The sequence below is a fragment of the Lipophrys pholis genome (assembly GCF_963383615.2).
Source record: "Lipophrys pholis genome assembly, chromosome: 13".
In the NCBI taxonomy this organism is placed as follows: Eukaryota; Metazoa; Chordata; class Actinopteri; order Blenniiformes; family Blenniidae; genus Lipophrys; species Lipophrys pholis.
Genome location: NC_137632.1, coordinates 20,579,522 through 20,596,430, shown reverse-complemented (window position 1 = coordinate 20,596,430; position 16,909 = coordinate 20,579,522). Strand labels below are relative to the sequence as shown.

The 16,909-nt window shown below is 40.8% G+C and overlaps 1 protein-coding gene across 1 annotated transcript in view; it reads left to right on the top strand.

The window, feature by feature from the left end:
- Positions 1-16,909, top strand: part of ube2f (ubiquitin-conjugating enzyme E2F (putative)) — a 44,913-nt gene that overhangs the window by 21,236 nt on the left and 6,768 nt on the right. Inside the window, exons 8-9 of the mRNA XM_080479076.1 lie at positions 4,744-4,776; positions 5,883-5,945. Coding sequence (XP_080335202.1) covers positions 4,744-4,776; positions 5,883-5,945 — 96 coding nt within the window. The remainder of the gene's footprint in view (positions 1-4,743; positions 4,777-5,882; positions 5,946-16,909) is intronic.

Below are 16,909 nucleotides of genomic sequence, written 5' to 3'. Positions count from 1 at the left end.
GCCATATGATTCCAAACACAGTCATCCCCACAAGGTTGTTTCACTTCTTTTCTGCTCAGATGTCACATGATGCCTCACTTTGAAGCCTGTCCACGGGGACAGGACGGCATTGGACTGTTGAACAGTGTCAGACCGAGCGCTCACAATCAATGGCTGCATTGTGCTCAAACGTGTTTGCCGTTAATGGCCTTAATAATGACTCGCACTCTTTGTACAAATGGGTAATCTAGAACACAGAGTGTGACACCGCTTGACATGTTCTCTTTTCCCGTATCAATGGAGATACAGGAATTACAGCTCAGGGCTATTGAAAAGATTCTCACCAACACTAATCTTTGGATGAGCCACGTAAGGGAAATGCCACAGTTGCTTATAAATTATTGACTCTTTTTTTCCTTCTTTTTTTTTGTGCTTTTTTCCAAGCTGTGATAAAGACGTTTATAGAAACTTAAAGCAAGGGCACCCTTTCCCATCCTCATTCACCACTAAATGTGTGTTAGAAACTGTGACGTCAAACCCAATGTAGTTGCAGGTGGAAGCTTCAGACCATTCCTACATCAGCATTCATCTCAATCACTGCTCCCCTGTGCTTTTCTAATTATAGAAATATGCTTATGACGGCATGTGTTGTGCTGGGCGGTCTTCAGGAAATCCTCTTTGAGGATTGACATTCATACAAAGACAGTTGGTGAAGTTACCGTGGGGATTTTCTTCAGGACTTCTGTTTCTTTTTCTGTTTTTTTTTTTCTCCCCCAAGCTAATGCGTCTAGTACTTACCGATCCTTCTCACTTTGCACTTTTCTTGCCGAGTCGTCATTTGTGTCAATTCAGGCTGCAGTATCAGATTTTTGACTTCACAGTTATCATGCCAGTATTACCATGATATCAACAATGCCGGACAGAGTCGGAGCGTTTTTGAAAAGTTCTACCTTGGGAGTCATTTTCAAAAAGTAGCGTTTTCTGTGTGTGTGGGTGTGGGGGTGTGTGGGTGTGTGTTTTAATTTTTTAACGAGACATTGCTCCGAAAAACTGAGAGCTTTGGTCATGTTCGTAATCGTTCTTTCTATGCTTCTTGTCCTTGAACTTGATACTCAGGAGGCACTGCGAGAAAAGCAGCTTTGCATGCAGTATGTGGGCATAAATTTGAATCCGTGTTTATTGTAGCGGCAATAACCAGAAAGCACTGCCAGGTTAAAAAAATAAATCTATTTCCACTGTTGAAGCTTTCATGCGGTAATGCAACCTTTTTAAAGCCAGTTTGTCTGCTCACCGTGAAATTTGAGTACATTCATCAAACTTACAGGATCGAGGCTAAGTCCAGCTGCAGTACCCGTGAAAAGTACTATATCCTACACTTTACTTTAAATTCATTCAATATTTTTTTTAAGATAATTGACCCTTTGACTATTAGACCTATTATAAGTCTCTTAACAAATCCGGAATAACAAACTCCTACATCAAGGAAGACGTGTTCGCTTTGTGTGCTAATCACCTAAAAAAGGGATGAAAAAACAAATCACATACGATATTGAACCGATTTCAATTTAATTTGAGTTCAATCTCGTTTTAGTGTTTTATCTTAATATATATTTCTTTGAATGAATTCTATTTTTGATTCTACCATGAAGAAACTTCAACAACATTACAACATTTGAAAACAAGACTTAGCCCTATTTTCAACTTATCACATAAGCAGGGTTCATTTGGGAGAAGGATCTTCTGTCTCTCTGGTCGATGCATCTCCTCTTCTGAGTTGTCCTTATCTTTTGGGAGTAAACCTATTTCCATCTCACTGATTAAAGCTACTTCGACAGCAAACCAGACAAAGTAAATCTCGCACTTTACACTCTTAATGTCAAAGCACATTGTGCCATCAGAAACGTACGTGTTTTGACAGGATTTGCACCAACACATGAATAGAAAACCCCAAAGTTAAACCGAACCGTCAGTTGGGTGAGCAGTTCCACTGCGAGTGGACGCAGTGCGGATCTCCCTGCCTGCTCCGATCCATGGCCTATGTCTGTGTCGCTGGATTTTTCCTTTGTGGGGCCGCAGTCTGCGGTTTGTTTACCTGAAGGTAGGTGTGAATGTGGCCATACGTGCGAGGACGGTGAAGCTCGAGTTCATGTGCGTTGGCAAGTGTCACTGTGAGTGTACGGAACTCTGCGAGAGAAAAAAAGTATGAAAGCCGCGAATCAGATGGGATTGTGTTGAGTGGGTGATGCTGTCCCTGCTCACTGGTCACCACTCTTCTCTACTTAAACCCACACATTGTTGTAATGCCTTTACAGTAATGGCTTATATTGGAAAGTTTGCACCGTGGCACATTTCTGTGCTCTGCAAATAGACAAACTCAGCAGAATGCCAAAAGCAGAAATGTTAGGTTTTTATTTTATGTTAAACCAGCAGTTGTATAGACAGCGCCTCCGGGCTCTTGCATCCTTTTTTCTCATGGCTTTGATGGAAAACAAACACGTTTGATTTTATAGCAATATTATCCATGTTTTGTTTAATGTTTGGGGTCAAATTGTATTTACAAAATCTGCAAGTCACTGCAGGAGTTCAGTGCTCCTTCTTTATGGCTGCATCTCACTTGTTGTTCATGTTGTTCGTTTCAATAGATGTTATAGAAACTGAGTCCAGTTCTTTTTTTTTAATGCTTAATTTTCATGAGCTTCTCGTTGAACTGCCAAATTCCCAGCCATCTACATGACAAAATGTTCAAGTGAAAGACTTGAAGTGAAATTCTTTCATGGATTTCAAGCACAAAATCTTTAAAGCATTTCGGGCCTCCGTTTACATGACAACGGGGCTCGGAGCCACTATAAAAGGCAGGTTTTTGAAAATGGTTCTCAAGGTGTAACTTTTTTTTTTTTTTTTAAACGCTCCAACTTTGTCTCCAGAAAAAGTGAAAACAGAACTTTTCTGAAACGCTGCTACTCCACATGTAGACAACGGCCAGAGGAAATAGTTGTTCTGCACACGTCCGAGTTGATGAGCAATAACAATATTTGCCTCCAGAGTGTCATGGCTGCCGGTCCATATTCTCCTGGGACTTGGGAGTTTTGTAGTTGACAGTGAAAGAGTATTAAAAAAAAAACCAAGAATAAACTTTTGTCAAAGTGACTAAAGTTATCTTTCAAAGCAACAGACTGTTGACGATGCCACAGTCCTAAAGATAATGCTTAAAACAAAGCGTTTCATATCTGAAGCCCCTAAATAGAATTAGTTTAAAATCCCTTAATAACGCTCTATATAATCAGCTTGACATCCTCTGAAAGCAGACTAATCTGAATGAAACCTGGGAATAGTCTTTAGTTTAGACGGGAACATTTAATATTTGGTAAATACATTCCAGTTTCCCCGCATTGCTGCACAGCCGGTATGTTTTTGTTTTCATTCAGAAGATACTGTATACGTGTACAACAGGCAGTACTTTATTTCTCGTCGTTTTAATCCCTCACCATGGATAACTGTTTGCGTTCAACAACAGCGGTGGTGGAAAGTGTTATCCAATTATGGAAATGACAGTATGTATGTACGCACACTGATTGAAAGTTAATTATATGGAAAAGCTGTAAATTGAAATTGTCTATCATCGTACCAGCTGGTCAGGCTTTTGTATGTATTGATTTTTTTTTTATAGATATTTTTTCTGGTGCTGAATTCTTGTTATATTCTGTAATGTTGCTTGTGATCATAATGGAATCTCGCTTGACTGCAGCTGTAAGTACAGAGTGACTGATGATGAAAGTCGTAAGCGACGGCAGTAAAAGGCAATTATGATGCAGCTGCTTTCATGCTTCCATACATGGCGTCCTACAGCATGTAGCTGCTCTCAGACCTCATGTGAAGCCACAGCTTGCATGTTATTGTGCTTCATTAAAGACCATGATGTTTGAAGAAGCGGAAATCAATGTACAATATGAAATTGCATTATATATTGTTCATGCGCGATCGATGTTTCTTGTAGGCATTGTGGAAGAACTGCATTTATCCTTAAAGGTTATTGCAATGGGAATTATTTGCTGAGCACTTTCAATTCCCATCTGGGTACTTCAGGTTAGAAAGGTCACACTCACACTTCAGGAATTTAATTGACAATGAAGCATGTGAACTTCAGCTCATCTGTCCATCCACACTTCATCCACGTGTCAGGGTACCTACCAAGACCAAAATGTTTGCCTCCAGAGTGTCATGACTCCCAGTCCAGATTCTCCTGGAACTTGGTAGTTTTATAGTTGAAAGTCACCCTGATGGCAATCCAACTACCTCGTCTATAGAAATCTTTCTAGAGCTGACTTGATGGCGGAAATCAGTGTTTTTTTCTTGACCTGGCCACCTAATAATCTTTTGCCTTCTATGGTGGACTTATAAAACAGTCTTATAACACTTTGTTTTATACACAAAATATTCCTACTCATTTAAAAGAAGTGGCTGGTTTCTTTACCGCTCCTCCCAAAGTTAACTGATCTTGACAATCACTTCCAGTCGCTGTTGGCGTTCAGATTTATGTCCTCGAATTTACTGGGTGACTTTTCATATTTATAGTCATATCTGCTGTGGTAATTGAATCACACTTCTATAGCTCATTTTCACTGCTTTACTTGATCGTCTCAATTAAAATGGGAACAACAATAAGACGAGAACAATGTACCTGTGTATTTTGGCTTTGTCACCTCATTTCCAAACCAAGTTTTAGTTTGCCTATGTTATAATTGATCTTCTTTTCGTTTTTTGTAGGATGTGGTGTGGGGATTGAACTCCTTGTTTACTGTAAGTATTACTTGTTTCTAATTGATTAAGAGGCTATGTTTGGAAATCCAACCAGTGTGCGTTCCCCTTGAGTTTCAGGTTATTTATCCTTCACTGTTGGAAGTTACTCATCATGTCTTAATGACATTAGTGGAACCACAGATCAGATTAAACAACCTTATTCATCGGCACAACTGTTTTCAGACCATGATGTGTAATTGAGGAATATGATCTTTCTCATTAAGAACAACCCTTTTGGGGCTTTGGGAAATATAAAGCACCATAAATAAGATGACGCATTACTTTTGTGACGCGCAACCCCACTCAGGCTGCGTCTCACGAGGGCTGATTGTCGGAGATTCATAACAAAATGGTCTGGAAATGAAGAAACGTGACAACTAAATTAGGTATGTGTTGGGAAATAAGCTATCAAGGTGAACATCCAGTTACAAATTAACATCCAACAAGAAATAAAGGATGTAATTCTATGAATTATAGCACTGAAAAGTACAAGTATGCTCTTGTACTGTCGTACAATGTAACTGGAACTCAAGTAATCATACGGTGACCAAATTGTGTCTATTGTTTTTGCAAGCTTTGCAAAATGCAGCCCCACACACATATATTACTGATTCCATTTTCCAGGCGTCTTCTCCTCGGGTCAGCCCAGTGTTTTATGACGATAATGATGATGGTAATCTACACAGATACACAGTTGTGCCCTAAATCTCACCGCTTAATCAGAAAGAGCCTCGCAGGCCATCCTGCTCTTTATCTCTCTAATAACACTCTCTTTCTCGCCACTGTGGTGTGTGCGTGTGTGTGGGCTTCTCTGAGGCTACCCAGTAATTATACCCTTTTGTTTGTGGTGGTTCAGAATCTGGGGTGACTTTGCGGACAGCAAATAGTGTTAAAATGGGTTGGATTTCCCTCAACAGCCTTTATAATTAACAGCATTTGACCCACAGAAGGGGCTGCGCCTCTTGAAAGTGCTGTCTTGAAATGACTAAGTGTACGAGATCTTTCGGCCGTGAACAATCAATTCTTGGTGTGTTTTCACACGCTGAGGCTATTCTGTCTGGTCCACTCCGTCCTTAATGCCCTCCCTCTCTTCACCTCTCCTGCAGGACCTGTTGAACTTCGATGACCCGCTGAACATCGATGCAGCAGAACATCATCTAAGAGACAAGGTGAGGAAATTTGATCTTTCATCCCGCGCTATCGTCCAACAGATTCTTTGGGTAGACCTGTCATTATGGTTTCCCTGTAATCATCCCACTGCCTTCAGCTTTCCTACTGTACTCATTTACATCCTGTTGTCTCTTAATATCCTGTACATTATGAAACATGGCTGTGCTGCAGAAGCTGCCATTTTCTGATGCAGCTTTCAGTGTGACTCCGTGTGCTCTCCTTGCTTTTGTAGGCGGGAGTAGGTGATAATTTAGGGGGCTGTATTCTGGCGTAGTGGGCTGACGTGGACCTTTCGAAGGAGATCATTTTCATTTTGTTAGATTCCAGAGCTGTGTGCAAGAAACAGATGCATGCAGGATGTATTTTCGCCATAGCAGTTTTAAATTAGCAGTTCAATAGTCACTAGATCCGTGTTTGCTTAACATTGTTTTCATCCACATACAGGCGATGTGCTCGCCACCAATCAGCTAAAAGACTCAGTGACATTTTGTTTATGAGCACAATAAAAAGTCTTGTATGCAGACTTTCCCCAACCATGAAATGTGTGTAGGTACAAAGAATTTTTGGGACACCGTGAAAACATGTTTTACAGACATAATTTTTGTTTTGGACACCCTGTTGATGGGACACACATTTTCAAACTGTATCGTCCTCCACGGGTTCACAGGAAATATTTTGCCACATTCAACTGTTGGTTTGACAGTTTTAAGAGTGAAAATACAAGAACATTCCCCTCGCATTGAGAAATTAATCAGATTCTCTCCTATTCATGTATGTTTGACTTGACCAAATATTGAGGGAAGGGAATTGGATCTTTTGTAGTCTTGTAGTGACTCCTTACTTTTTTCATGGTGTACTTCAGTTTGTTTCTAAGAAAACCTGCAGAGCCATTTTTTTCTGTGCTCTGATTTGTTAAAAGTTTACAGTAAAGCCACACGCGACACGCCATTCGAAATAAAAGCAATTGTCAGCTGAGTAGGTGTTTTTATTCTGGAGCTGGCAAAGACTTGTATTGCTGATTGGATGCTGGTAACATGCCTGTGTTTTCAAAATTACTGTTTTTCTCATTGATCTCCAAATTAATTATAGTAGATGATCATATTAACATTTGGTTTGGCCGGGGCTCAGTTGATTGACTGGGTTCTCTTCTGGTGGTTCAAAACGTCATCTCACCTTTGCCAAAATGTCTTTGAGCATCACCCTGAGCCCCACGTTTTCCCCTGCATAGAAGCTGTCACCTATGGTGGATGCGATAGGTCATCTAACGCTTATTGGGGCAGCGGTAAAATGCGCTCGATAAGTAGAGTCCATTTACCTTGATATCCTTGAGTCACTCGTACACCATTGCCTTATATTGCCTTAGAATTCACGTCTTTATCATTACACGTGGCAGTGTCAGGAGTGGGAGGAAAAAAGACGCTCTGAGTGTTTGGAGTATAGTAATTTCCTCCTCCGATTGACAGACGGTCCCTGCAGGCAGGCAGCTGACCACGGAAGTAATTATGAACCCAAGTGGAGGAAAGCTGAAAGCATTTTTTAGGACAGAATTGACCTTTGGCCCTTTGCACATTCCCTCCTCCCATGGTGCATTACCGTATATCCAACAGTACGTGATAATGGTTAACCTTGCACCCCCATTAGATACACTAGAGTTTGTGTGTCTGTGTGTGTGTGTGTGTGTGTGTGTTTGTGGAAGCCTGAATTACTGCGTTATGGGCAGAGAAATGGTTGCAAGGATGGATGACCTCTGTGCAGTAGTAACGAGACATCAGGGAGTCTTTCATGAAGTAAACATAAAGAAGTCTTCTTTGGTTTGCCGGGAATGCAGTTTTTAATTGCTTCATGATTACCAGACCTGGGGAATTTGGAGGTTATAAGAAACAACAGCAAAAAAATCTATGTGCATAACTTAAGTGACTTAACTTTAAAAAATAGACATAAATTGCATTTCGTCTTATTTTAGCAGAATGATGCAACAAAACAAAAAATCCATAATGTTTTGGTTTTTTTTCTCCAGTAGGAGCACAATATTAATCCTCTACAGGGAAAGGCCCTGGCTTGTTGACGTGGTCGTACAGGAGCACACAATTATGACTTAAGGAGGTCTGCATAGTCAACATTTACTCAATTACAAGTCTGCAGCTGCTCTTATGAGCAATTGACATGAGGATTTAATTATAAATTACAATTTAATATTAAAATATTAGTTATTTCAATTATGTTTATTTTCACTGCAACACTTAAAGACTACATGTTCAGAGAACAAATTGTATATATAAATGCAAAATCCTTTCAACTTGTTTATTTCACAACTGAAAATATGTTAGCGGTTGTTTCAGGTACTGAGTCCTCAAGGGTATGGGTTCTGGCCACAAAGTATTCGAGTCACTTGAATACTAATCCATTTCTTTTTATATGCCCTTTTCCTTTCGATACTGTATTGTTGAAGCTGTAACTGCGCAAGATCTGCCTTTTGGCTGTCACCATCAACACTACAAGACTCCAAGCTGTTTTCACTCAAAACTGCAAAGGCCCGTCCTACTTCGCCTCAGTTTCAGTCTTCTTGCCTCAATCCAATCAACTCGAACTCTCAAGGCAGTGAAAACCAATTGGAGACGGGTAGGATGTCCCATTCATGGGGTGTCAAAGTCATAACTTTTGCCAGAACTGAATAATTTACCAGTTCTCGATAAGACACCGTCTGGATGTGGACCCAGACTGTGTTCTGTGTCTGCAGTAGCATGTCACACATGGTTTAGTAGATGAAAAGTTCTCTCTCTATATATATATATATATATATATATATATATATATATATATATATATATAAAAACAACAACTTTAATTCCAGTTTCTCATAGTGTATGACCTTCAAGTGCTATTTTGTGAACTCTACAGGGGGTCCACCACAGAGAGTGTAACAAGCACCCCCCCTCCTTACATGCGCTGGTTGCAGATCTGTATTGCTTTTAGAAAAAATTCACAACCTGATTTTCAGGTTCATTGCGACATCGATTTGTAGTGAGCGCAACCAGGACTAACTATGTAGGCCAGTGCTTGTTTGAGAGTATATTCAGAAGAAAAGGAATGTGTGTTTTTTTTATTGTTTATCACCAATCATATGATTTCTTTTCCTCATTCGCATCTGCTCACAATCGAGTCTCACTCTGTTACCTCATTTTATCAGCTCTGCCATGTATCCTCATAGTAAAGGACTTTTACGATGAAACCATTCTGATGACTGTGGCAAAAACCTGCCGAGTCCATTGTTGTCATTGATTGCAAAGGTACAGTTCACCCAAGCTATTAGAAGGCAGAGGGTGGCAGTGAACGAGTTGGTGGGCTTATTACTACTGCTGTGAGGGAACATTCCTGCAAGATTACGTCTGAGCTGCATTTACAGAGTTTCATCCCAGTTATGTTTTATAGTCTCACATTTAAGATTTAAAACTGACTGTTATTGATCTTTTTCTTAAAAGCACGAGGAAATGATTTTTAATGTTTCAGCCTGGCAGAAATAAGCTTGCACTGAGGTGAAAACGTGAGTGTGCGTTATCCAGGTTACTGGAGATGGAGGATATTCTTTTATGCATTGGTTTGTCGTGCGCTTGTCGATCTTCAGTCCATATTTTTTCCTGTTGATAAAAAGTGAATTGATCAAGGTTTAACATCGCTGATGTCCTTCCCTCGATATAGTACCAACATTGATATATTAACTTGTTAGTCTAAGGCAAGTCTGCAGACGCCTGTCACTTTACATTTGTCTCATTCTGTGTTTTACTTGTAATATCACATTTAAATACCTACATTTATTTTCTCTGACACTATAGTTTTACACTCGAAAACCATAAAACTGGAGGTGTTTATATCAAAGGGATTTTCTAAACTTGACTGTTCTGACAGCAACATCCAGAGTTGGGAGCATCAGGACATCCAACAGATCAAAGATGCAACAGATTCAGATTCAGAAAGTTTTATAATCTGAGTCATTTCAGCAGTCTATACATCTTCGCCAAGAAAAATCAAGAAATGTCAGCTGTCTATTCCTTTTCCTATGCTTCATCTTTATTACCAGCGCAGTCAGTTTGATGCGTCCGTTCCATCCATCCATCCAGTTGTTTGGGTCATTAGTATGTCCATCTGTCCAGCTAGCTACTCCATGCATCTTTTTAGGTTGCCAGTCGATCAATCCGTCGATATTGTTCTCGAGGCAGTCCAATAATCCATCCATCCAGATTGCTTAGCCATCAAAAAGTTACCACAGGAAAAAAGTCCAGCTCCGCACACAAAAGCTGCGGTACGCTTACAATGTCGGCGGGCCTGTGAACGATCGTCACTACCAATCAGCAGACGGCTGCGTTGTCGCTCCTCACAGACCCGTTCCTCAGTGCGAGGTACGTCAACGGAGGGGTGACGAAAAATCATAGCCGGTGGTCCAGTTTTTTTCCAGTACCATCCACAACTTTTCCAATGGGACCACATGAAAACCCGTCCTGCGGTGGGACTACGCTTATACACACCTATGGGCTATGAGTTGACCTCACGAGCTTGTCTTCATACACTGCAGCAGGAACTGGAGTATGAAGAGAAATCACATTGTTAGACATGCACACTCCACATGGGAGACACTCCAGCCTTGACCTGAACCAGGCTTTCTTACCGTTTGACGGGAGTTGTAATGTTTTAAATGGATGTGATTTCATAGAGAGCAGGGTAAATGTGAGTAACCTTCTTCCTACATAAATCATATGTGTCATTAGACAGTTTGGCCTGATATAATCCGTAGAAAATTTTGATTTTTTAAAAAAATTTTTATACATTTTATCATTTATACTAGTGTCCCTATTGCATGGACAAACTCTAGTTGTTACAAAGTAATATGCTTAAAAAAGTTAAAAGATTATCAAATTAAAGACTGTGGTGCACGATTGTTTTCTGTGCGTTTGACAGTTCCCTCTTCATCCCATAGTTGTTCTTTAGCGTGACAAACAACTGAAAACACAAAGTCCTCCCACCATGACCACCCCCCGCTACACACACACACACACACACACACACACACACACACACACACACACACACACACACACACACACACACACACACACACACACACACACACACACACACACACACACACACACACTTGCAACACTATAATCAACTTCAGCAGCAAGTGGATGGCAGTGTGGGAGTGTGAGCGAGTGTGCCCATGTACATGGAAGCGTGTGTCTTTTTGAAGTGGAGCTCCTCTTGTGGTTGTACTCTGAATACATTATCTGGTTAAAGTGGCTGAAAGGAAGCATCCACATGGGTAATGGTGTGTGTTTGGAGTTTGTTGTTGGTGAGAGCAAAAATTGTGCTATTGTGAGCTGGGAGTAGGCTTTGATCAGTTCAAGTGGTCAGTAATAGAAGTTTATCTGCTGTAGCACATTCCACAAAACACCGCAGAGGGCTTCAAAAAAATAAAACATTATAGAAACAAACAATTATACTTTAGAACAACAGCAACAATACACCTGAAAGTTCTGCAAAGTTGTGTGTAGAATATAAAACGGATGAATTGAATGAAAATGCTTGTAAATTAGATGTTTTTTTAACAGGTTTAGAAAGAAACATCAGACTAGACATTTCTTTTCGTTTTCATCGTACGGTCTGCACACAACAGACTTCATGTCGTGGCTTAGTTTATGTTGTAAAGCGTGGCGGGCTGTGACCAGTAGGGTTGTTAGTGTGTGGAAGGCTTAACACCGTGCCTCTCTACATTAGTACTGGTGATAGAAATCATGCCAAAACCCCGAAACATGTTTTTAAATAGGAACTCTGATGCTAACGGCCGTTTCGTGTAATTATGTGTCTGTTTGCCTCGAGAGTATTTTTCTCTTTTCACTTTGAAGATGCACGTTGGAGGATTAATTGTATTTGATATAAAAAATTTGTATATGCATTATATTGCGTCATTTCATGATCTCACATTTCTGAAGAATACTCCTGAAGCACTGTTGTAGAATGAACAATGACCTTTGGTTTTCAATCACCGACAAAGAACAACGCTTAAACCCCGGTTGAGAGATCCAAGTGATCTGACACTTATTTGAGCGAGGTGAAGGTGCCTGACCATGCGGGGCACTCTATATGTCAGGACGGGAACCTGAAATGAAATCCTAACCGCGATTAAATTGGGGTGAGGTTTGTCATTTTGCTGAACCATGTTGAGCCCCTAGTCGCAGCAACATTTTCAGACCAGTCCAGTACGACTGAATCATGTGAAGGAAGAATTGCAGTCAATCCAGACTTTAATACAGCAGAGCTGAGTTTGGCATAAATGATAGAAGCATGGACGGATCAGTGGTTTTATATATTGTAAGTTATCAACAATGACACCAAGAGCTCTAATATTAGACTCTACCATTATAACGCCACCCCTCATACTTCAATCTGCAGTGTATATAGACAGCCTGAAAATAAAACCTACTTTAATGTTGTGATTGTCTTTTTTTTTTTTTTATATATATACATATATGTCAGATTAGTAGTTCTTTTCAATAGTAAAGAACTGCTGGAAAAGTGCTTTTCTTTTCCTCTAGCCTGTGTACAATCAATGAAGTATAGAGTAGCTGACATTTCAGCTGCCAGTGTGAAGTCAGAGCACATCCTCTGATGAGTGTCCAGGGATTTGCTGCAAAACATCCTCTTGTGTGACTCTCTTGGTACATTTTTGTTTGACTACTTTTGAAGAAAGCTGTTTAATAGAGAGCTTTGAAATGTGCGCACACTCTGTCGTTTAAGTTTCTGGTATCTAGGTTATAGAATGTGACTTTGGCCTTTGATGGCAGTTATCTGTATGTCATTTAGATTGTAATTCATTCTTAATGTCTTCATAGTAACGATGAGAAGGAAAGTGTAACATCTTCCAGATAAAGTGTATTGTTCATTGAGTAAGTAGAATTACATTTGCTTGTTTTAGAGGGACATGAACATGTGTTTATGTGGCCATGCAGACAATAGCTTCTTGTATGCTGTCGAGGCCAATAAGCCCCTGACCACAAATAGCCGACCTTAGGCCTTTTTCAGTTCCATGCACTTTTTTTTCCATTCTTTTTTTTTTTTTAAAGAAAACTAGTTTAAATGACAGAAATAGGAAGCCCGCAGCATGAAACGGCAACGTATGATGGAGAAGCGAGGGACTTTTTATCCATAATTCATTTCGGCATTTGACAGCAAATGTAATATTTTTATCTATATCTATATATATATCACTATAAAACTCAACATCGTCTTCAGTATGATTTAGAAGCACAACTACAACTGAATTTTTTTTTTGAACTGCTGCAGCTGAAGACTCGAGGATTACTCAATGTCGCAACCAAAATCTGCCGCTTGTCCCTGCAGAGTTTCACTTGTCACACTGACGAGCAGCCACAACCTCCTCCTTTTAGTTCTCCAATCTGCCGCCAGTGCTATGAATGTGAACCACGGAGATCTCACTTTGATGTGTCTCAGATTATTGCACACGGACAAAAACTTTGTAGAAGTTTGATGATAAAAATCTGTCAAACTTCCGAGCTAAATTGTACAGACAGTGTTGCTACTATCGCAACGAGGCTGTTGACTATCTGGCTGTGCAAAGGCAATATCAGACTTTCTTCCACAAGAACAAGTTAGACATGGTTTTAAAATTCTTCTAATATATAGGGTCGCACCGATACCAGAGATACCACTCTGCTGGTCAAAATGTCACTGGTGAATAATTTACTGGTTTTCTAAGAACCTTCCATGGCCCCTTCTCTCGTCATTCTCGTGGATTTCGAAGAATCGCCAAACCACAAATATCGCTCGTGCTCTCTTGTCTACCTGCTGCTTGGCGATGCTGGCGCATGAAGTCACGTAATACTTGCCGACTTGTCTCGGGGATCTGTATACGGGTATAGCTGTTTCGCTATCGGTGCATTGCTAGCAAAATGAGTAATTTTTGTCGTGAAACATTCATTGAATTTGTGTTTTCAAAACAAATGCTTTAAGATTGTGCAAGTATTTACTTTTTTCCTCATGGTTTCATCTTAAAAAAAAATAAAAGCCTGAGAAGTGTTATTATAAGACTAGTTAGTTAAGATATTAAATACATCAGAAGTAGAAAAAAATCCACACAATCGCCACACTGAATTCACTATTTATAAAAACATAAATGCATCTCGCCGTTGACTCCATTTTATTTTATCGACAGTCAAGGCGGACACTGTGTGAACAAAATGAACTAAGTGGGACAGCTCTTACCACTTACCCACCTCCCAGAAGCACAAACCAGTGGGCCGATTCCTCAAATGTCATTAAATGTCAAAAAGCCGGCCTGCTGAGAAGCAGAAGGTTCAGATCTCTCCAGTTTAACACCGACTGGATACTGCATTGTCCAAGAAAATACAATTTGGTGCCTTTGTATTGTGAACATGCGGGGATAGATTTTCTCGCTATACTATAATGTAATATTGATTATCTGTCTCACTCTTGAAGTCCACAGTGACCGGGTGACACATTAGAGGCTTTGTGTTTCATTAAGGGCCGGAGTGCATGCATATCATCAGACCCTCATTGCATTCTAAATTGTCTCCAGTTCGCTGATTGACACTGGCGATATTGAGAGGCTACCGCTCTCTGTCTCTCTCACACGCTCACTGTGTTCCTTCCTTTAGGTCTCTCAAGTGGCAAAGCCCCTTCAATCAATACTCTGTCATGTCAAATGCACACTTAGAACCGCAGTTACTGCATTCTAGGAGGATTTCAGTTTCCCTGACATCGACGGTGACCGCCGAGTCCCTATAGGGTCTCATTAAAGCACAAAAGGAAACCTCTGCGGTGTTGTCTATGTTCATGCATCTGCACTCAAGCACGACGATGCTCACATGTTATAAATGTAGTTTCACAATCTGATTTATCAATACGTCATTGTTATCAGACAGATGCAGCTTAGATAACAGTTCAGTCATATATTAATACAAATGCACATCCGTCTCAAATATATGAATTTATATCACCACAGCAATAAAACCCACAATAATCAATCACTAATGTTCACCACATGCCGTATATTGTGAAGGTCGCCTTTTTACTGACAAATCAAAGAGCCACCGACTGGATCCACACATCCTCCTCCATGTCGCACACTGTGGAAACATCCCTCCTCCTACTCGACGGCGAACAAAGATTCCGTGTGATGAAGCAAACATTTCCAAATGTGAATCTGCAGTCCATAATACTTCTTCCAGTCTTCAGTCCTCCAGTAATGGGGTTTCATAACCCAGGCCAGCCGCTTTCTATTTTGTCATCTTCGCCTTGGCTTTCTTGCTGCAACTCATCCTGTCAAACCTGCAGCTTCAAGTCTCCTCACAGCTGAAGCTTGAGACTGACCAATATTGAGCCGTGCTTGAAGCTGTCGTCTTGTGAGCCGCCGATCACACAAGCTGTTAACGCTCAAACACTGACGGGAAGAGGTCCGGCAGACCCAAAACCATGGCACAATCAGACGACAAGCTTCTGAGTGTCTTTTTGGTGGTGGAGGAAACTCGACTCACTGACACCTCGGCTGTCTTTGCAAAGTTCTGAGGCTTATGGTGGTCTGTCTCCGTGCAGCTGATGCTCACACTGAGTGTGTGGTACCACATTGTGCCCAACACTGCTTTTATGCAGGTTACTAATCCAGAAAAGTTGGAACTCCTCTAGAAATTAGCAACTTTAAAGGCTTGATCAACTTCTTTGCTGCAGAACAGCATAAAGTCTCTAACCTTTTTCTTGTTCCCTGAAAAAGGCCTTGTTGTAAAAAAAAAAAAAATGTAATCAGTTTTGTGTAACCTGTCCCTATTTTAACCTCTGGCAGTGTAGTTTCTTTTTAAGCTGTTCATTGGTCTTGAATGACTTGAATTGCCAAAAAAGTGACGGCGTGTCAAACTTTTTTACTGGTAATGTGCCCATGTGTGAATCCTCCTGTGTGAATTCACTATTCTGACTGAGATATAATGATGAAACTCTCATATCGTGTGTGTTGTGAAGATCTGGTTCGGAGACGTCGGCATAAAATACATCTGCACTCAGATTATCTAGAGTTTTCTCAGCATGCGAGCACCGCATCCAAGACTCAAGAATACAAATGGCTCGACAGGTTATCTTGACAATTGCTCCTCGTGACATCATTTGGTTGACTTTTTTTTTCAGTGAAAACTGAGAAATAACTACCTCAATCCATCTCACTATGGAAGTTGCGTAATACTTACACTCTGTGTGACAGTGTTCATGATAAAAAAAAGCAGCTTAAAAGACATTGACTTGTTTGAAAGAATATTGCTGTTGTGCCTTTGTTATGCACAGGTTTTTTTTTACAGTCTGCCATCTCCTCCACCACCGCAGTGCAGGGAAGTAGGAATAAATGGGTTGACAGAAGCTGACGGAGCAAACGTGGCTGCAGTGATCAATCGGTCCTCATTAGCTCGCTCACTGTCACAGCCTCCTCCGCCGTTACAGGCAGATGTGGCACCCCTCACCTCATTATGGCGTCTACCTCCTCTTGTCACTTCAGTGTCAGAGATGTGCTATCGCACCAGCGACTGACAGGCAGGCAGCTCCGCTCTCTTCTGCGGATGCTGCCGCGCTCCGCACCGTCATGGAGTTTAATGGCAGCCTCCCAGCTGTTGCAGATAATTTGTTGGCGTAGCGTACGGCCTGCGTTAAGTGGTCTCTTCAGGTTTTTTTTTTAAACTCAATTTGTTGTCTTCAGTAAAATAGAGAGAAAGTGGTTGCATACAGCTTGAGCCCCACCAACACACATTTACCAACTCCGACAAATCACACGCATTTCTCCGGAATACTCGGGCATTGGAACAATTCCTGCAAAACAAAGCGCAGTGGGAATTAAGCAGGTCGGGGACATTTTAAGCGCGCTGTGCTTGGTAACACTTGGTAAATTCAAACTAGGTTC